Here is a 21,901-nt window from a genome sequence, read left to right on the forward strand (position 1 = left end):
GGTGTCCCGTATGGCAATGCACTCTTATACATTAGTTAGCCCCATTAGCGCACCACATTAATTAATTCCCCCCCTCACAATGATTGACTGGAAGAACCAACAGGAAGCAACCACGCACTACGGGGCCATGGCAAATACACATCGACCAGGCAGGCAATAGCCACACCCAGAACGACTCTTGATTGACGGGGGGGGGGGGAGCAAGAGCAAGTCGCTGATTGGAGAGTAGGGAAGGACGTGCGATTGGTCAGGGGAGGGGCAGAAAGCTTCCCCGTGATTGGTGGAAGGAGCGACACACTGATTGGCCACCGACCGATGGCATGACACGAAGGGCGAAGGTGCTCGGCCAATGAGAGGGGACGGACGCGATCGGAACATTCGAGAGGTCAAGGGGCGACGCGTTGGTTGGAGGGGAAGAGCTGACATCACAAGACAGCCAGTAAAACCTCTCGCCTGCTGGCATTTTCTCTCTTCCCTTTGCCCTTTTGCGTTGGACTGTCCCTCTGCGCTGGACCTTCTCTTATCTTCGGACTTTGGTGGAGGAACGAGGAGTTACAAAGACGGTGGAGAGACGGAGCGCTGACGAATCTCCTTCCCTGCGTTCGCCTGCGAACAACGAGCGTACGGGTGAGGCTCACCGCCGAAGCGTGACGAGCCAGGCGCTCGGTGAGGCCTGACGGAGCGGTGAACAGGGATGCATCGAGGTCTGGTGAACGGAGGCGCATCAAGGCCTTTCTTCCCGCCGACCGGAGCTGCGTCGGACGATGAGCTCGGAGCCAGACCATCCCTGACACCGCCAGACAGAGATAAGCTGACACCACACGATGCGGTTATTTTCGTAAATTCTCCCATTTGTCTGTGTGTTCAAGTCTGGTGGGGGGACGTCTCAATTTAGGACATTTATTTACCAGCGCGTCCATTGTTATCGGTCGGGTACCGTTTAATAAATATTTATTTTTGTACATAATTCCTTTTTCGTTCGTGAGTTACTTTCCACAGGGTGAAGACGCTGGCGTGCGCGGACCGTGAGGTAAATCTCGCCGCTTCTTCTTCCTCTTTTCTCCTCCCTCCTGCGCATGTATAGTAAATCCGCCATCGCCTCATTAAGCTCATTTCCATCCGTGATTGCCCGGTCTTCACCGAGGGGCAATCACATGACAATATACTGGGCAGTTTTAACTACCCACTGCAGAGCTTTCCGGTCAGAGGTGGAGCAGCTGCCATACCACACAGTAATGCAGTTTGTCAGAATGCTCTTTATTGTGCAATGGTAGAAGTTGCAGAGAAGCTGGGGGGACAGATTGGCTCTCTTCAGCCTCCTCCGGAAGTATAGACGCTGATGAGCCTTCGTCACCAGAGAGAAGGAGTCGAGGGACCATGAAAGTCGTCTATGATGTGGATGCCCAGAAGCTTGAAGCTGCAGACCCTTTCCACCTCGGCCCCATTGATGTAGATGGGGGTGAGTCTGCTGCATCTCGACTTTCTGAAGTAAACAATGAACTCCTTGGTCTTCTTGGTGTTGAGGGCCAGATTATTTTCATTGCTCCACATCACTAGGTGTTGGATCTCTTCCCTGTAGGCTGAATGACTCATCATTGTTGGTGATCAGGCCTACCACCGTGGTGTCATCCGCAAACTCGATTGTGTTGGAGTTGCGGAGAGGCACACAGTCATGGGTGAAGAGGTAGTAGAGGACGGGGCGCAGCACGCATCCTTGTGGAGCCCCGGTACTCGGGGTTAGTTAGGGTGGGGGAGGTGTGGTTGCCAAACCTAGCAGACTGGGGTCTGTCAATCAGGAAGTCCAAGTTCCAGTTGCAGTGGGAGGTATTAAGTCCTAGGATGTGAAGTTTGGTGGCAAGCTTGGTGGGGATGATAGTGTTGAATGCTGAACTGTAATCGATGAACAGCATTCTGACGTAGATGTCAATGCCTTCCAAGTGGGTCAGAGCGGAGTGAAGAGCAGTGCATATGGCGTCTTCCGTTGACCTATTTGCACGATAGGCAAACTGGTGCTGGTCAAGGGTGGCGGGACAGTGGCTTTTATATGAGCCAGGCCAGGCACCAGAACGATGGTTGTAGACTTTAAGCATGTAGGGACAACCGCCTGAGCCAATGACAGGTTGAAGATGTCAGTGAAGATCTCAGCCAGCTGGTCAGCACATGCCTTAAGTGCCCGTCCAGGGATGCCGTCCGGGCCGGGAGCCTTGCATCAGAGGTGGTCAGTGTGAGCACGCGGTCGTACAATGGTAGCGGGACTTTGATAGCCAGCTCCTGTTGTCCATGTCAAAGAGAGCGTAGAAGTTGTTAAGCTCGTCAGGGAGAGATGCGTCGCTGGTTTGGGGGGCAGGTGTTCTTGCTCTTATAGTCCGTGATGGTTTGAATGCCTTGCCACATGTGCCGAGAGCCTGTATTGTTGTGGAAATGGTCCTCAATCTGTAGTGTAGTTCCGTTTGGCGTTCCTGATGCCCTTTTTGAAGGTGTTGAAGAGGCTCCTCGGTCACTGTGTGGTTTTTATTTTATTATTTAGTCCGAGAGGAACCGCGGGTTCAGACACTTGGTGCAGGCATCTGGCGGAGTATTGGGAGGTTTTGCCTGCGAAGGAGCGTCTTGGACCCTTGGTGATTTCGAGAGATAAGAACACGAGGATAAGAATGAGCACCCTGGACACATCATGAACCATCCCGTGACGCCATTAGCTCACTCAGCCCTTGAACGAGGCATGACCAACGCGTGGGACGGACGCAGCGGAGGTGACGAGAGGCATAGGTTCAGTGTGGTGCTGACCGGGCAAACGTGGTGTGGTGCTCACCGGGCCGCCGTGGTGCTGACCGGGCAAACGTGGTGTGGTGCTGACCGGGCCGCCGAGGTGCTGACCGGGCAAACGTGGTGTGGTGCTGACCGGGCCGCCATGGTGGTGACCGGGCAAACGTGGTGTGGTGCTGACCGGGCCGCCGTGGGGTGGTGCTGACCGGGTCGCCGTGGTGCTGACCGGGTCGCCGTGGTGCTGACCGGACAAACGTGGTGTGGTGCTGAACGGGCCGCCGTGGTGCTGACCGGGCAAACGTGGTGTGGTGCTGACCGGGCAAACGTGGTGTGGTGCTGACCGGGCAAACGTGGTGTGGTGCTGACCAGGCAAACGTGGTGTGGTGCTGACCGGGCAAACGTGGTGTGGTGCTGACCGGGCAAACGTGGTGTGGTGCTGACCGGGCAAACGTGGTGTGGTGCTGACCAGGCAAACGTGGTGTGGTGCTGACCGGGCAAACGTGGTGTGGTGCTGACCGGGCAAACGTGGTGTGGTGCTGACCGGGCAAACGTGGTGTGGTGCTGACCGGGCAAACGTGGTGTGGTGCTGACCGGGCAAACGTGGTGTGGTGCTGACCGGGCCGCCGTGGTGCTGACCGGGCAAACGTGGTGTGGTGCTGACTGGGCAAACGTGGTGTGGTGCTGACCGGGCAAACGTGGTGTGGTGCTGACCGGGCAAACGTGGTGTGGTGCTGACCGGGCAAACGTGGTGTGGTGCTGACCGGGCAAACGTGGTGTGGTGCTGACCGGGCAAACGTGGTGTGGTGCTGACCGGGCAAACGGGGTGTGGTGCTGACCGGGCAAACGTGGTGTGGTGCTGACCGGGCCGTCGTCGTGCTGACCGGGCAAATGTGGTGTGGTGCTGACCGGGCTGCCGTGGTGTGGTGCTGACCGGGCCGCCGTGGTGTGGTGCTGACCGGGCAAACGTGGCGTGGTGCTGACGGGACACCCGCAGCCGTGATGACCCTCCCCCCCCACCCCAGAATTTCCATGTTTTAAACGTTTCCCAGTGTGTACCCTGGATTTAGAATAGGTACACCGTATCCCGGCGCGTCGTAAGAGACGACTAAGAGGGTTGGCGTCAGGAAGGCCATCCGGCCATAAAAAAAAACATTGCCTCAAAAAGAGAACCATGACAATTACAACTACATATGGGCAGGGTTCAGCCCGAAGTGGAGATCGGTTTCTGAGGTTTGGGACATGGAATGTAGGGACAATGACAGGGAGATCAGGAGAAGTGGTGGAAGTATTGGTCAGAAGAAGAGTGGACATATGTTGTGTGCAAGAGACGAGATGGAAGGGAAGTGGTGTGAGAATGGTGAAGGGTAGGCAGGGACAGAAATTCAAGTTTGTGTGGCAAGGGTGCCTGGAGGGCGTGAATGGTGTTGGTGTCCTGTTTTCTGAGGAGTTTGCAGACAGTGTGTTGAGTGTGACTAGAGCGAGTGATAGGTTGATGATGGTGAAAATGATGATTGGAAAGCTCTTGGTGAACGTCATCTCGGGATATGCTCCGCAGGTTGGTCGGAGCGATGAAGAGAAGGACAAGTTCTGGTGTGCGATAGAGAAGCTGATGGAAAACGTGAAAGATGAGGAAGTTGTTGTGGTAGGAGACCTAAATGGACATGTGGGAAGGAGTATGGATGGTTTTGAGGGAGTTCATGGGGGTTACGGATATGGTGTGAGAAATGGAGAAGGTGAAAGGATTTTGGAGTTTGCTGATGGAGCTGATTTGTTGATTTGTAATACTCAGTTCCAGAAAGAGGATAATAAGCTTGTCACATACACGTCAGGTGGGTCGACGACAACCGTTGACGACCTGATGCTGCGTAGGCGAGATAGGGGGCACCTCCGGGACACAAAGGTGATCCCGGGGGAGGAGGCTGTTTCACAGAACCACCTGGTTGTCTGCGACATAAGGGTGAAAGGTGCAAGGAGAGAGAGCTCGGCGGGTGAAGTACCAACCGAGAATGAAGGTGTGGAGGTTGAAACAGGTGACAGTAAGGGAGGCATTAAAAGAGAGGCTGAGTAGGGTCGAGGATGATGTGGTTGAGCTTGAAAGTGGTTGGATGTCAATGAAAGCTAGTCTGTTGGGAGCCGTTGGTGAGGTATGTGGATGGACAAAAGGACCACCGAGGCACCGAGGCAGAAACATGGTGGTGGGATGATGAAGTTGGAAAGAGGATTGACGAGAAGAGGAAGAAGTTCAAGGAGTGGCAGAAGGCGAAGGGTACGGGAGCAGAAACAGCAGAGCATGAAAGTTATAAGGCAGCCAAGAAGGCTGCAAAGAAAGAGGTAGCAAAGGCGCAGGAGGCATGGAGGCAAATGTTCGGAGAACGCTTGGATTCGGAAGAGGGTCAGAGAGCAGTATTCAGGATTGCAAAGCAGATAGTTAAAGAGAGGTGTGATGTGATGGGGGTGAGTTGCTTGAAGGATGAAGTGGGACAAATCGTTGTGGACCCAGGTGGAATTAAAGGAAGATGGAAAAGATATATGAAAATGCTGTTGAATACGGAGAATGAATGGGATGGCAACATAGAGAGTAACCCAGTTTTAGGACCGGCATAGAAGATAACTGAGAAGGAAGTTGAGGAAGCGATAAAAGCAATGAAGAGTAGAAAAGCGGGAGGGCCGACAGGAGTTGTGGGAGATATGTTGAAGGCAGCAGGAAGTTGGGGTGTGAAGAGAATGACAGAGATCTGTAATCTGGCACTGAAAGAAGGCCGCATTCCAGTGGATTGGGAACTGAGTACCCTCGTCCCTCTATACAAGGGGAAAGGTGACCCTCCAGAGTGTGGCTCGTACCGAGCGATAAAGTTATTGGAGCATGGAATGGAGGTATTGGAAAGGGTGTTGGAGAAGAGGATAAGGAAGAAAGTGAAGATCAACGAAATGCAGTTTGGATTTATGCCAGGAAGAGGAACGACAGACGCGCTTTTTATTGTGAGGCAGCTGCAGGAGAAGTACATGGAGAAGAGGAAGAAGTTGTTTCTTGGGTTTGTTGATCTGGAGAAAGCATTCGATAGGGTTCCACGCAAAGTATTGACATGCACAATGAGGAAGTTCAGAGTGGAGGAATGGTTGATCAGAGTAGTGATGGCAATGTCCAAAAGAGCGCGCACAGCTGTAAGGACGAAGGACGGGAACAGTGGTGAGTTTGAGGTGAAGGTGGGAGTGCATCAGGGGTCGGTACTAAGTCCACTACTATTTGTAGCTGTGATGGAGGTGCTGGCTCAGAACGTAAAGGAGGGTTTACCGTGGGAGTTGTTGTATGCAGATGATCTGGTGTTGATTGCGGAAAGTATGGATGGACTGAAGGAAAAAATGAACAAGTGGAAGGAATGTATGGAGACAAAAGGTCTGAAGGTGAATATCGGAAAGACGAAGGTGATGGCAAGTGGTAAAGCATGTGGTGAGGTGGAAAGAACTGGGAAGTGGCCCTGTGCTGTGTGCAGGAAGGGTGTCGGAGTGAACTCCATAAAATGTACAATGTGCGCTGAGTGTGTTCATCAAAAATGTAGTGGTCTGAGAGGGTCATTAACCAGTGTGGCAGCTACATTCAAATGTAAAGTGTGCACAGAGGGAGCTGCACAGTGCACATGGAGGAAATGTTGAGTTGGATCTTGGAGACGGCGTGAAGCTGGAAGGTGTGAAAACATTTTGCTACCTCGGAGACATGCTGAATGGAGAAGGTGGATCAGACTCGGCAACGGTTGCTAGAGTGAGATTTGCATGGAAGAAGTTTCGGGAACTGAGTGGCGTGCTGATGAGGAGGGGAGTGTCGTTGACGCTGAAGGGAAAGGTGTATGCTGCATGTGTAAGACGTGTTATGATTTATGGGAGCGAGACATGGGTAATGAACGTAGAGCAGCAACGAAGGTTGGAAAGGGTGGAAATGCGAATGGTTCGATGGATGTGCGGAGTATCGTTGAGAGGAAGATAAATGATGAATTGCGAAAAATGATGGGAATAGAGCCTGTGATTGATGCTGTGAAGAGGAACAGGTTGAGATGGTTTGGTCATGTGTTGAGGAAGGATGAAAGTGACTGGTTGAGAAGAGTGATGGAAATGAATGTAGAAGGAAGTAGAGGACGGGGAAGACCGAGAAAGACTTGGCTGAAGATGGTGGAAGAAGAAATGCGGGCAAGGGGGTTAACAAGGAGAGATGCAGAAAATAGGGCAAGATGGAGAAGATTGTCATGGGGAAGACCGAGAAAGACTTGGCTAAAGATGGTGGAAGAAGAAATGCGGGCAAGGGGGTTAACAAGGAGAGATGCAGAAAATAGGGCAAGATGGAGAAGATTGTCATGGGGAAGACCGAGAAAGACTTGGCTAAAGATGGTGGAAGAAGAAATGCGGGCAAGGGGGTTAACAAGGAGAGATGCAGAAAATAGGGCAAGATGGAGAAGATTGTCATGGGGAAGCACAAGTTTGACTTGTGCTTCCCGAGCACAAGGCTAACCCCCGCTCTAGCAGGGAAAATGGCCTTAAAATGCATGTTGTTGTTTGTTGTTGTTCCTGATGCCCTTTTTCAGGTTAGACCTGGTTGCACTGTATGCCACAATGTCGTCGGATTTGAATGCCGTGTCATGTGTTTTCAGCAGCGAGCAGATCTCCCCGTTCATCCATGGTTTCTGGTTGGGGAATGTCCGTATGTCCTTCTGGGTTGTGACATTCTCTACACAACTGTATGTAGAATAAAACTGTGGAAGCATATTCCTCAATGTCAGTGTGAGAGTCCTGTGTGGCTTTCCGAGCAAACATGTTCCAGTCAGTGCGTTCCAAACAGTCCTGCAGTTCTGAAACTTCCCCCTCTGGCCATACTTTAACTGACCTTACAAATGGTTTGACTCGTTTGATGACAGATCTGTATGCCAGGGTTAAGAAAGAAAAAAAAGAGAGGTGGTCCGACTGCCCGAGATGGGGGAAGGGTGTGGCCTTGTATGCGTCTGCAATGTTGGTGTAAACATGGTCCAGTGTATTCTCATCTCTTGTCGGGCAGGAAACATTCTGGTGGAATTTAGGGAGTCCGGTTTTGAGGTTTGTTTGGTTAAAGTCCCCCGCGACAATAAAGGCTCCATCCTGGTGCGCGGTCTGTTTATTTGCTAATGGCACTGTGTAGGTCCTTCAGTGCTTGCCGAGCATTAGCATGTGGTGGGATGTAAACAGCCGTAATTTCCCGAGGAAAGTAAAAAGGCCGAGACTTAACAATAAGGAATTCCAGATCAGCAGCATAGTGTCTCTCAACAATGTCTGAGTTTGTGCACCAAGCATTGTTTATATAAATGCACAATCCACCTCCTTTGCTCATACCGGTCAGCTGTTCTATCGGAGCGGCTGGGGATGTTAGCTATTGATTTCCGGCTGGGGATGTTCGCAGCGCTGATCCCGGTGTTCTGGCTATGTTGGAGATGAAATAATTCCTGCTGAATTTGGGTAGTGTACACTCAGCTCCAGTGTCACAAAGTGCCTGACGTCTGTAAAATATTGTTGCGGATATGAGGACTGTATTTTTTTTGATTGTGTTGTATTGTGGTAAATTGGTGATGAATATTGCTCGAGTCTGCGCCTCCTGCCTCCGGAGCTGTGTAAAGGTCAAAAGGGCATCCCATAATTAGTCCACAAGCATACACGTCAGCCAATCATAGAATACCCCTGTTCAATAGTTATATCTTATTCTGTGTTTTCGGGTAAGGCTGTGTCTCCCATTAATAGAAGTACTCCATTGCACCAAGTGAAAGAGATAGATTCCCTTCATTCCCATTCCCAAAACCTCCATTCCCCCTTTTCGTCGATTGGAAACTACCTCCGCTCCAATTGCCGCCATTGACCACGAGGCAGGGTTGGGGAAGAAAGGCGGGTCCCCACCTCGTCATAGAGGGGAGGAGTGAGTCAGCCCCACTCAACCAACCACGAACAAGGGGTTGGACTTGGAGAGGGTGTGGAAAGAAACATCGAGGAGGTTCGCGAAGGTTGAGGGGTGGGGCCTATATAACCCACGGCAGGGCGTTTCCCAAGTGGCAGAAGAGAGATGAGCCTTTACAGAGCAGACAAGGGAGATGAGCTTTGACGACAGAGAAACTGTGAAAGAAGTCCAGGGTTGAACTGCAGCTCGAGCCACCGAAACTGCACTCACTGCAGCTCGAGCCACCGAAACTGCACTTGCTGCAGCTCGAGCCACTGAAACTGCATTTGCTGCAGCTGGAGCCACCGAAACTGCAGCCACAGCAGCGTGAGGCCTGGACGGCAGTTTGGAGCAGGGCCGCGAAGGAGCGGCGGCTGCCCACTAGTCGATCAGCTGCAGGACCAGTTGGACCTCCCTATCCCGCAAGCCATCCATCACCTGCCATCCCTATCATCATTCCCCGCGTAAGTCTGTCCGTGTTTGTTCTGTCCCTGGGTTAATTAAGACTGTAGGTAAGCTAGCGTTGCACTGTGTATCTAATCTCGTCTGTAAATAAACGTGACTACTTTCTTCTTGATTATATGTGTAAATAATAAATCCAATTACTCTTCTGTACGTCTCCTCGTCTTATTCCTTTTCCTCTTTGTATTCGGTCGCTTTAGAGTTTTCCCGATTGAATAGCGGTGGCGCGATCCGGCCAAAGTTTGGCTTGCGGACTTCCTCTCTGGTCGTAGTCAACGTGCGTGTGGCCCTGAATGGATTTCTCTCATCTCCCCTTCCCGTTCAGGCTGGAGTTCCCCAAGGCAGTGTGCTGGGCCCTGTGCTTTTTCTGGTCTTTATCAATGATCTCTCCGACTCTCTGGAAAATCCTCTGTATCTCTTTGCTGATGACTCCACTCTCTGCCGCTCCATTCCTCTTCCCTCAGATCGGCAGTCTGCAGCCTCCTCACTCTCTGAAGACCTGGACAAAATCACAGACTGGTCAAACATGTGGAACATGTCTTTCAATCCTGACAAATCTCACACTCTTACTATGTCTCTCCGAAAAGATCGACTGGACAACCCTCCCATCTACTTTCTCAACAATCCTCTCCAATAAGTTCTGTCGCTCAAGCTTTTGGGTCTCACCATCTGCCATGATCTTTCTTGGGAAAACCACATTTCCAAGCTGGCCTCCAAAGCCAGTCGCCGACTGGGCATCCTCCGTCGTGCGAAGTCCTTCCTAGGCACACCTGAGCTCCTCACCACATACAAGGCTTTCATCCGCAGCTCAATGGAATACTGTTCTCCCCTATGGGCTGGTGCTCCTGCCTCACACCTGGCTCGGCTTCACGCTGTTGAATCCAAAGCTTTCAGAATCATTGGAATCTCCCGCGATGAAGCTATCTCTGAGGGCCTTTCACTCACTCACCGCAGGCAGGTAGGTGGTCTTTCTGTCTTCTACCGACTCCTCTCCGGCCTTGCTCCCCCAGCTCTCTCTGTGCTCTGTCCCCCAAATATTCCTACAGGTCGCACAAGATCTGCCAGCCACCCTCTGATGGTTAAACTGCCGAAATCTCGGCTCTCTGCTCACCTTCACTCTTTCATTCCTCTTTTCTCCCGCCTCTGGAACAAACTCCCACACTCACTTCAATCACACTCCTCCCTCCAGGTCTTCAAAACAGCTGTTCACCACCATCTCTTATCTTCCCCCATCCAAAACCTTGATCTTTTCTACCCCCACTAATTCACCCCAGATCCACCTTGTTTGAAATTCCAACTTCTTTCCTGGAAGTCTTGGCAGTGTCCATATGTTTTATACCTCTCCCACCCCCCCCCCCCCCTTCCCATGCCTTCCCCCCAAAGCCCTCTCCCTCCCACAGTTCTCTCGATGTCTCCATGTCTCTCGGTCCCTGCTCTCAAATGTTGTGTTTGTGTCCTTCCCCCTCTCTCCCCATCTTGTCTACCGCTCCCGATGTTATTTGTTTTGTGTGTCTGTTTGTCTTTCTGTGTGATTAATGTTCGCTCTTTCACGAGCCTCGATCTTGTATACAAAAAAAAAAAAAGAAAAAAAAAAGTTTGGGGCAAATCGGGTATTAGTCGGGGAATAACTGTTCGGTCGCGGTAATACCAACCGCTCGGTAAATAACATCTTTAACCGCGTCCGTAACAATATGTTTGGCTGCAAATATGTTTGCCCGTAAATAGCATCGTGCGCACGGGAGACAAAGAGTCTGGGAGACACAAATTGCGCTGCTTCTGTGCGCGCTGCCATCTTTGAAGAAAAAGATCCTTGTGCAAACAACTATTTCATCATATAATGGCGGAGGTAACTATGATTACAGTCAACTAGAACGGCACTCAGTAGAGAGCATACTTCCACCTGGTTGACCATATCACTCAATGGTGAAGAATCACTTAAAAATTCTACTTGCTGGATACGGATCCAGATCTTCACCAAAATTGAATAGATTTTTCCTTGTCAAACACACAACCTGTCCAACAAGTTTCGTCCAAATCCGTCCATAACTTTTTTAGATATCCCGCTATGTATCGTTTTTGGCCCCATCTCCCAATGGTGAAGAATCACTTGAAAAAATTAAATAATTCTCGTATACGAATCCATATTCAGATCTTTACCAAAATCGAATCGAATCATCCTTGTCAGACACCCAACTGGTCCACCAGGTTTCGTCCAAATCCATCCATAACTATTTGAGATATCCTGCTAAGTATCGTTTTTGGCCCCATATCCCAATGGTGAAGAATCACTTTAAAAATTCTAGTAGCCGGATCCGAATCCGGATCTTCACCAATATCTAATAATTTCGTCCTCGTCACATATGTTACATCTCTGCCAAATTTCGTCCGAATCCATCCAACACTTTTTGAGATATTTCGTTCACAAACGGACAGACATACATACATACAGGACAGACAGACAGACAGAGACAGACAGACAGACAGGGGTGAAAACATAACCTCCATCCACCTTTGGTGGCGGAGGTAAATATACACTACTCACAATAAGTTAGGGATATTGTGTGAGTGAGTTGATTTTTTTTATAGGGGTTAGGGTTGGCGTATTGAAATCAAGAATGCTGTTTTTTCACACTCATTAATAACCATAGAATTAGGACCAACAACTTTTTTCAACATAATTAATACACAAAATCAACCACACCAAAGAACCTGCCAATATCCCTAACTTATTGTGAGTAGTGTATTTTAAACTTAAACTCGGTCTTGACGGATCGATATGTAGTTGGCTGTTGGACTTTCTTTTATAAAAGCCGCAGGTGGTTAAAATTGGCTTGTCGATTTCAAAATCGATCACCTTGAACTCAGGTATGCCCCAAGGTTGTGTTCTTTCTCATTTATTATTGATGTGTGTCTGCCCTATAGTGAACACCGCAGGGCAACACGGATGACAAAACGAGCTTTAACTCCAAGGCGTTCAATCCAATGGTGACGGTATTCTTTACACGCGAGGGAAAGGAGGATAACGAACTTACCTGGACGGCTTCCACCCGACGTCTTCGCACCTGGATAATCAATTAACTCAAACCGACACGGAATTAAAATGTACAAAATTTCCGGCTTTATTGAAGAATGCCGGTAACAAAGAATGCACAACAAAAACTATGATTCCTAACCGGGACGTCCACATACAGACTCGAATACAGACAAAGGGAAAAATAACTGTGAAAATAAATGCGTTATTTTGTAGGCACTTAGCTCTGAGCAGCTCTTGAACCTCGCCAGGAATCGTCCAGGCCCCCATGTCCTTGTGCGGGAACCACAGGCTGCACTGCCGCAAGCGGGAACTTGGCCTCCTGTGCAGTCCGCGTCTCTCGCCGCCGAGCGTGATGTCAGCAGGCCGCGCCCGTTCCACTCGGCCCTGCTCGTCAATGAATTCCCCTCGTGCAGGAGCGCTATGAACTCCGACCACTCGCCGTGAACTCCCAAAGTAGAGCGAGATATCAAATCATGACCGTTTACCACCAAAACCAGAAGATGCGAGGAAGTCAAGAGGGACAGCCAAGAAGAGAAAATTTCGGGGAGAGCGTTCCTTCATACTCAACGCTCTGACGTCATCCGTGCCTGCTCCCCCAATCCCATCTTAGTGGTCCTTGCGCCAATCAATCCTGGACCAATCACTGCTCTTCGGGGCGTGGTCTCTCGGACATGCCTGCTTGTGTTGCGATGCGACGGCTGCGGCACCAGCGGTAGTTGAATGTCCCGGTTCCGGTCGCTTTTATTTAGTGTATAAATGTGCGATTGCCTGGCTTTGTGTGTGTGCTGCTGGTGTCATAAGGAACAGAGTAAAACTAACAGAGTCCAATACATACAGGGGATTAATTACCCATAATCCCTAACTAATTAACATAACCTCACCCCTCGTGATGGGAACGAAGATGCGCACTTGCACCACATACGGTCTACCGGATCCCGACTTATGATACATAGGGTTTCTTCTTCTTCACGACAGTCGGAGCACACTACCTATACAATTCTACCTGGACTAAGGTAATGCCTACCCCTCACAAATGTAACATTATATTCACTTTTCACATATGACCGACTGTAAATTGTCTTTTAGCAATTGTTCCATGACGAAATTTGCTCATAATACTATTGCTGGCCTTCTTGACACAAGTGAGGGTAACTAACAGAAAGAAGCAAATGGAAATTATAGTTGACTGGTGTTCTCAAAACAATCTGGAGTTAAATTTTGTGAAAACCAAGGAAGTTATTGCAGACTTTCAGTGAAATTGTTCCAAAATCTAACCCCTTTTCACCCCTCAGCCCAAATTGGGCTAAGGGGTATTGTCATCACGGGCGTCGTCCGGGCGTCCGTCAACTTTTGGTTTCCGTCAATTTCAAGGAGAATGGCTTGTCCGATTAAATCCATTTTTGCATGCAGTGTGTGTTGGGGTTGAGTCGAGGAAGGTTCCTTTCGAAAATGGGCGCGCTGCGATTTTCAATACGGCCGCCATCTTGAAATTGGTTTCCATCAATTTCGAGCAGAAAGGGCTGGTCCGATTAAATCCATGTTTGCAGTGTGTGTTGGGATTGAGTAGAGGAAGGTGCCTTTCGAAAATGGGCGCGCTGCAATTTTCAATATGGCCACCACGGCAGCCATCTAGAAATTGGTTTCTGTCAATTTCGAGCAGAACTGCTTGTCCGATTAAATCCATTTTTGCAGTGTGTGTTGGGGTTGAGCAGAGGAAGGTTCATGGGTGCGCTGCGATTTTCAATATGGCCGCCACGGCAGCCATCTTGAAATTGGTTTCCGTCAATTTCAAGCAGAACTGCTTGTCCGATTAAATCCATTTTTGCATTGTGTGTTGGGGTTGAGTGGAGGAGGTTACTTTCGAAAATGGGCACGCTGCGATTTTCAATATGGCCACCACGGCAGCCATCTTGAAATTGGTTTCCACCATGCATGGGCTGAGGGGTTACGCCCGCTTTGCGGTGCTATTTATTATCGATGGGAATGGAGTCAAAATTGTGGAATCTTTCAAATTCCTTGGAATTTGTATTTCAGCAGATCTGAAATGGTCAGTCCAAATTGATTATTGTGTTAAGAAAGCACACAACGTTTGTTTGTTTTTTGAGATGCCTTAAGAGTTTCGGCGTTGATTGTTCACTGTTGGTTAAGTTCTATGGGGCAGTGGTGGAGAGTGTCTTGGCTGTTGCTAATGCTGTGGAGGACGATCAATGCCGGAATGACAAAATTGTGCAAACTGCACAGCGTTTTTGGCGGTGGACTGCGTAATGTGCAGTCCTTGTGTAACAATCAGGAAATTGGCCAAGCTGTTGATATAGTTTGGGACCAATATCACCTGGGAAATCTTTTTGAGCTTCTTCCTTCTGGGGAGCGTTATTGCTCTATTGCAGCAGTTCTTAACCCCCGGGTCGTGACGTACGCCCATACGCGAACAAAATACTGTGTGTGGTATGTACCTTTGTTATGCCTAGGTCACACATAGGCGGATATTTTGGCGACTACCGGCGACTGCCGGCGATCAAGATTTTTCGGCGACTACTGGCGATTTCGGGCGGTCAAATATGGTCAGGCGGCAGTATGGCGACTGCAGGCGGCCACATTGCGCCTGCATTGCGACGACGCCCCGAGTGGGATGGCGACTGTCGAAGATCGACGACGACTGCATTGCGGATGCACGGTGGCAGCGTGGCGACAGTCTGGCGGCTAGATTACGACCGATGGCGGATTGCGGCGACTGCATTGGGGCCGGGTGGCGGTGTACTCCGACGTCCGCAAGACTGCAATAAGACCGCCGGCGATTGGAGACGATTCACACAACTTTTTAAATCTTTATGTCTCTATTTTACATTTCACTTTATTCATTTCAATGATGTATGACATGAAGCATAAAGATGTTTGATGTACAATTTATAAAGTTAATAAAGATGTATCATTGTAATGTAATTGTTGGAACCCATCTGTGGATCGGTCCCATCGGCCGATGGGTCTGGCCCATCTGTGGATGCACGAGAAATGACGGTGCAGACCCATCGGCCGATGGGTCTGCGCCATCTGCGGATGTGTTGTTCGCCTTGAAGGGGTGTGTTGACAGAGTGGTGCCAGGAATTGCTGTATAAACGGTGGAGAGCGACATTGTCTTATTTAAATGGAGCGACATTATGCGCCATCCGATGGGTCTGCGCCATCTGCGGATGTGTTGTTCACCTTGAAGGAATGTGTATGCATCAATGGTGGATGAGTATGTTTATTTGAACCTAAAAATAAGCAATTGATGTCATAAATGTTTATAAAGCAGTCCGTGACATGTGGTTTGTCGATAAGATAAAAATAAGATAATGTCGCTCCATTTAAATAAGATCATGTCGCTCTCCATCGTTTATATGGCAATTCCTGGCACCATTCTGTCGACACATTCCTTCGAGGTGGGCAGCACATCCGCGGATGGCGCGGACCCATCGGCCGGTGGGTCTGCATTGTCATTTCTCGTGCATCCACGGATGGGTCAGACCCATCGGCCGATGGGACCAATCCACAGATGGGTTCCAACATAATAATCAAACTTTTCTGCAGGGAGAGAGAATGGAAATAAAGTCCAACAAATTATTTCCACTGGTCCCAAGTCCCATAAATAAAGTTTCCAAAGGACCAAAGTCCCAAAAATAACGTTCCCAAAAGTCCCAAGTCCAAACAATAAAGCCATATCCTTGTCGGCACCACAGGACCTCACTCCACGGAGACCCTCACACCATCCTGTCTTGCCATGGAATCGTGGTATGTCGTAATGCAGTCGCCAGGCAGTACTATCTCTGTCGCCAATGGCCGTAACTCGGCCGCCACTAGTCCTACTGCTGTCGTCGTCAGTCTCCCATAGCCGCAGGGGAGACGTGACAGTTCTTCTGTAGTCGATATGCAGCTGCAACAGTGTCGGCCCGTAGTCGGGAAGATGCCGCAGGAAGGCCGTATGGCATTCGCATCTCTGCCGTGCTAGCTGGTGGGGCGATTGCGGAAGACTATGTATATGAGCGACTGGGTTGCGGCCGCTTTACGCTCTTATTACGGATACCGACGACAGCATGGCGGCTCCATCACGACAGCATGGCGGCTCCATCACAACAGCATGGCGGATTTTTTTCCATTGCGACTGAGCGCGCCGTTTTTAAACATTTAAAAAACTTTTTGGCCCCTTTGCGACTCTTGCCGACTGCAGCCGACCTGGGGAGGATAACCGCAACTACAGGCGACCGTCCATTACGGTTTCATTACGATTGTCGGCGGATGGTGGCGATTTTTTCAGTCGCCAGTAGTAGGGTGCATCAAACGCCCCTATGTCAAGAAAACAATCTGTCCCCAATTTTATTTTGTTCGTCATAAAATAAAGTTCCTACGCAAAATTTGGTAAGGTTTTGATATCATCTTCTGGGTCCACCTCAGCAAATTAGATTTTGAGTCGGTAGTATCAGAGTCAGAAATTTGACACGCAGCTGTTTTGAGGCCCATAAATAAAAATGAAAGGATAGACCGATTGCTACATACATACGATAGCTCTTTGGAAAGGTATTATTGTGCTCTGTAGCAATATATAATCATCATAGGGATAGGGATATAATTCACTTATACACAAATAGTCAAAATCATGATTTTATTGGTATAATCATATGTATTATAGATACCAGAATGATATAATTTTTATTACAGTAGAATCATATATACACAATCTTAGCATTTATCATCTTAATACGAGTACATCTGACTATGGGTATGGATGAACATGAAAATAGAAACAAAACAAAGATACTGTAGTTTTCATGGATATTTCTGACAGTTTAGTCTTGAGCTGCTCGCTTTCGAAGATTCGGTTTCTCCTTGCGGTTGTGCTCAACAACTTGTAGCACATTTTGGTAGTGGTCTTCACTTCTGGCTGCTGAAAGGAAGTCAGAGCTAAGCTTAACTCCCCTTTCTGCAGAGTCATTCACCACATTCAAGGCTTCAACATTAGTCCATGATGTCTGGTAGGCTGCAGAGTTAGTCCATTCTTGAACATCGGTAACTAGAAATGCCCAGTCAAGCTTCAGATGATGAAATAGGTACCATGAATCTGGTCCAACAAAATCAGCCAGAGTGGTCTTCTCAGTCAAGTCATCAGGAAATCTGGGCTTTCCAAACCCAGTACCAAACCGTCCTTGTGGGTTGGTTACTGGAAAATCTGGCTGAACCTCCAGAAGTCTGTCTGCCAGAGCATGGCGATGGTCATGAGGAACAACTGAGCTGAAGAGGGCAAGTGGAACCATCTCTTCTGTGAGGTACCAGAGATGTCGTTTGAAGGCTTTCAGGGCACTTCTTGAGATTCCAGCATTGACAGCTTCATACTGTTTCAGTTTGGAGATGAGCTGCAGGTCATTCCATGGGGCATCGGTGACAGAGGTACATGTCATCCACCAGGAGCTGTATACTAGAGTGACAAACGTGACAAATTCTCTGATCTTTGGCGCTTGTTTTTCTGTGGTAATTGTACCTGCTGGAAGATCAGCGATTTGTTTTTCGAAGAGACATAATTTGATTGAGTAGAGGAGCTTCGCCATCCATCTGGCTTTATGCAGTGCACCAGGACGCTTGAAGGTTATTTGATGTTCAGCTACTTCACCATCAAGGAATACAGTACACAGATCAACAAATTCCAAATAATCATCACGTATTAGAGATTGCTCGGTGTGACAGAGTCTGAGAACATTATTTTGCCAGTCACTTGTCAAACTTGTTGCTGCTTCATTTAGTTGAGATGGATCAAATCGTGAAAGTGGTTCATTGAATGTGTGTGGAAACATTTCAAAGTTCTTGCAAAACCTTGAGAAGAGGAAGATATCTGGTGACTTAGATGCTTCAACTTTAAGATCAGTAAAAATGTGCGTAAGAATGACTTCACCAATGTGGTGTCTGCAGCCTGACCACAGAAGAGCTTTGTTAAGCCGTTGTTGAATTGTTACACACGCTGCACTGATGTGGCCGGTGTTAGATGCAGTTGTGTCAAATGTCAAGTTGACAACATTCTCTTGGCAGTTCCATGATTCAAGTAGGTTATTAGTCAGCTGAGCAATTATATCTCCAGATTTACGGTCTGTTCCAGGCTTGTAGGATGGAACACCCAGCAGCTTCATATCAGTTTGAGAACCCAAAAGCACAGCCAGGCGTTCTTCAAAAGTGTTTTGGTTAGTTAAGCATGGAAGCAGCTTTGAGTCCCAGTGCAACGTAGCAAGCTTCGGAGGTATCCATTTGTCCTTACAGGTAGTAGCAATATGCTGTCCAATTTTGCGTCTTGATTTATCTGCTGTAGCATATGATGTTGACACCTTCGCTACATCCCCTCCTGTTTCTTCAATAAGAGCTTCTGTGAAAGCAGCCTGTTGGGTTGGTGTCATCTTCATCCTTGTTGCCAGTGAAACAAGACTGGGCCTCTTCAGGATGTCATGTGGAATGAAAACTGATGTGCCAGGTCTAACTAAACGATGATGACTTCTTGAGGTTGTTGGTGTGCTTGTTGAAGGTCCAAGAGTTACTTCTTCATTACTGTCACTAATATTATACACAGTGGTTGTAGTATTTATGTTGAACTCCAGCTCCATACTTGCTCGCCTCTCTGATTCTTTTTCCTCGCGGTTCACTTTACGCTGCATCTTATCTGCCAACAGTTTATCTTGGCAGCCAAATGTTGCACAGCGATCTGTCTTCATAGATTCCAGGAATGCTAAGTCTTCAGGATTCTTGATGTGAGAACTAGCATCATTGGGCCACAAGGGAAATGTCTCCATAAATTTCATCTCCATTTGATTCACCTTTGTGATGCTTGCTGGAGTTGTTCTTCGGTTGATAGGGATTGATCTAAGCTTGGAATTATCATCTGCAAGTTTGATAATTTTCTCAATAGCCTTGCGTTCAGAGATGATAGGAATATTAGCCTTGCCATAAAATGGTGTCACTTTCTGCAGTACAAGCTTTGCTGATTCCCACCGAGAGCGTCGTTCAAGTTTGCCATCTTCCGTGTGCCACATGAAACAACGTAGTACTTGTAAACAAGTTGGAAGTCTGGTGCCATTGATCTGGGAATCTTTTTCAGTTATGGCACTTCCAAGACCAAACACCTTGGTGGACTCTCTTGTTGCAACAGATGCTTTCTTTACTGTGCCATCCATTGTTTTATCTGAAAGAAAAAGGTAGTATTAGTAACAATAATGTCATTTCATAATTATGTACAACAAATAAATCAATTATCCAATTTTATTAGAGTATAGCCTAATAATTGTTTTAATCATCTTGTCTAGTTAAAAGATCTCTGTAAAGACAAGATGACTACAACATTCAGGATATTCTTTAATTTATATATTATATTTTAAAAATACTCTTCATTTAGCTTTATATCCATATTTTGAAAAAAATCATTATTTTGACTATTTGTATATAAATGAATTGTATCCCTATCCCTATGATGATGATATATTGCTACAGAGCACAATAATACCTTTACAATGAGTTATTATATGTAGCAATCAGTCAATCCTTTCATTTTTATTTATGGGCCTCAAAACAGCTGCGTGTCAAATTTCCAACTCTGATACCACCGACTCACAATATGAAATGGTGAGGTGGACCCAGAAGATGATGTCCAAACCTTACCAAATTTTGCATAGCAACTTTATTTTATGATTGGAACAAAATAAAATTTGGGACCGATCAATCCAACATCTTTTTAAAAATAGTTGGGCGTTTGATGCACCCTAGCCAGTAGTCGCCAACAAATCCGCCTATGTGTGACCTAGGCATTAGGTTCCTAAAAATGGGCTCAACAAATTAATGTTATTTATGACCCCTTCATGACCCCCGGAAAACCCCAAATGGCCCCCAGGTTGCGCCCCGCTGCGCTATTGGGATCCGGTCTAAGCGTTTCCTCAATAATATTTATCCAATGGCAGTATTTATCCAAATCCCTGGTGTTGGGCTAGCGGCTAGGGTGCCGGCTTAGGATCCTAGGATCCTGGGTTCGAATCTCGGTTGATCGCCGAATAATGCCAGGGGGGTTGACTCAGCCTGTCATCCTTCCGAGGTCGGCTAATTGAGTACCAGTTCACTGGTAATTCCCTGTTTGTCGTTGAAGGCGGCAAAAAGGGTTGGCGTCAGGAAGGGCATCCGGCCGTAAAACATTGCTTCAAAAAGGGGACCAAAAAACAACAACTACCACGGTCCCCGAAAAGGCCAACCCCCGCTTTGCGGGGAAAAATGGCCTCTAAAACGGTGGTAGTATGTATAATAACTGGAAAATGATTGAATGCTTTCCTTCTACTTGCTTTTGTATTTGTACTTGCATTTATTTTTGTTGTTTATAGTTATCAATGTTAAGAACCTTTTTTGTTTATTTCTTTCTTTTTTGTGGCACCAAGATCAAAACAAATTAAATTGGATATTTTATACATAGGACAATAAAATTGATTTGATTTATCCATGTCACCACCCCCACGATTATATCAGAACGAGCTGATATGTCACACGGTCAGATTGTTTAACCCCAATATAGGGCCATTCAAAAATTAAGTAACGCGTTTTTTCTTTGTAATTTGCGTAATATAACGCTTGATTACCGTGTGTTCTGACATACTTGTGGTCTGACTGGCTTGATTAAACCTTGCTGTTATTCAACATACGATTAGATTTTACAGGGTCCCTCATCATGAGACGTGAATAACACTCAACCCAAGCAAAGTCCATGAAAATATGACGCAACAAACCCGGGCAGTGTATAAATCAGCAGAGGCCTAAGGTGTTAGGCCCACCAGAAAACAAAGATGGTGGCCATATTTCATCTCGGTGCTATGGTGGGTTGAGTCAAGTGACAGATGTGGGTGTGGTCCAGAAGCTTTCCGACCAATGGGTGCACATTTCAAAAATAGACCCCCACCAATAACCCAACAACAACAACAGCAACAACAACGCAAAGCTCTTGTAGACCTGCTACATGTTGCAGGTAAAAATTTAACACAATTCTCAAAATGACAAAACAAAAAAAACGAACATATAAACATGGACACTCGATAAAAGTAAGAACTCAATAATACCTGATGTGCTCCAAACTCGATTGGCTGGGACTCTCGGCGATTTCCTCGGAGAAGGATTGCTAGGTCCTCGGAGGTGCAAAGATCGAGGATCGCAGGACGCGGACCATGGAAGAGACCACGGTCTGGAGGAAGGCGGTCAAATGAACTGGGGAAGAACTCGATGAGCAAGTCAACCACGCTGGAGGCCAAGTTCAGGATCCCTGCAAATAATTTGTACGTTTTGGCATAATCACTAAATAAGTATCTTTTTCTTCTATTCAGTTATGGGGGAGGGATGGTGGGAGGCTTCGGGTGGCAATGCTGTGCATCTCATAGAGATGGTATTTGGAGGGAGAGGTGCACAATAAATTGATTGATTAATTACGTAATTAAAATCAAGAAAAGATCATCATAAAATATTTTCTTAATCAATTGGCTAATTGCATAACTAAACCACTAGTGCTTCATCCGAAGATGTATCTTTTAGAAATTTAATTAAATAAGGCATTAATAAAAAAAAACTAAATAATTAATTGATTAATCAATAAATAATGAATCAATTAAGTGATTAATCAACAAACCAAAAAATATCCTTTGTAGCCACATCACTTGGTCACTGTCATGTCC

General features: G+C 47.4%; 1 protein-coding gene across 2 annotated transcripts in view; it reads right to left on the reverse strand.

Annotated features, from left to right (window-relative positions):
- Positions 1-19,302: 19,302 nt before the first annotated feature.
- Positions 19,303-21,901, reverse strand: part of TRANK1 (tetratricopeptide repeat and ankyrin repeat containing 1) — a 90,069-nt gene continuing 87,470 nt past the window's right edge. For both annotated transcript variants that reach the window (XM_078776414.1, XM_078776413.1), the window contains 2 exons: positions 21,296-21,495; positions 19,303-19,389 (listed from right to left, as the gene is read on the reverse strand). In XM_078776414.1, coding sequence (XP_078632540.1) covers positions 19,366-19,389; positions 21,296-21,495 — 224 coding nt within the window. In that variant the 3' untranslated portion in view covers positions 19,303-19,365. The remainder of the gene's footprint in view (positions 19,390-21,295; positions 21,496-21,901) is intronic.

Source organism: Myxine glutinosa, chromosome 4, assembly GCF_964187855.1.
Source record: "Myxine glutinosa chromosome 4, kmMyxGlut1.1, whole genome shotgun sequence".
In the NCBI taxonomy this organism is placed as follows: Eukaryota; Metazoa; Chordata; class Myxini; order Myxiniformes; family Myxinidae; genus Myxine; species Myxine glutinosa.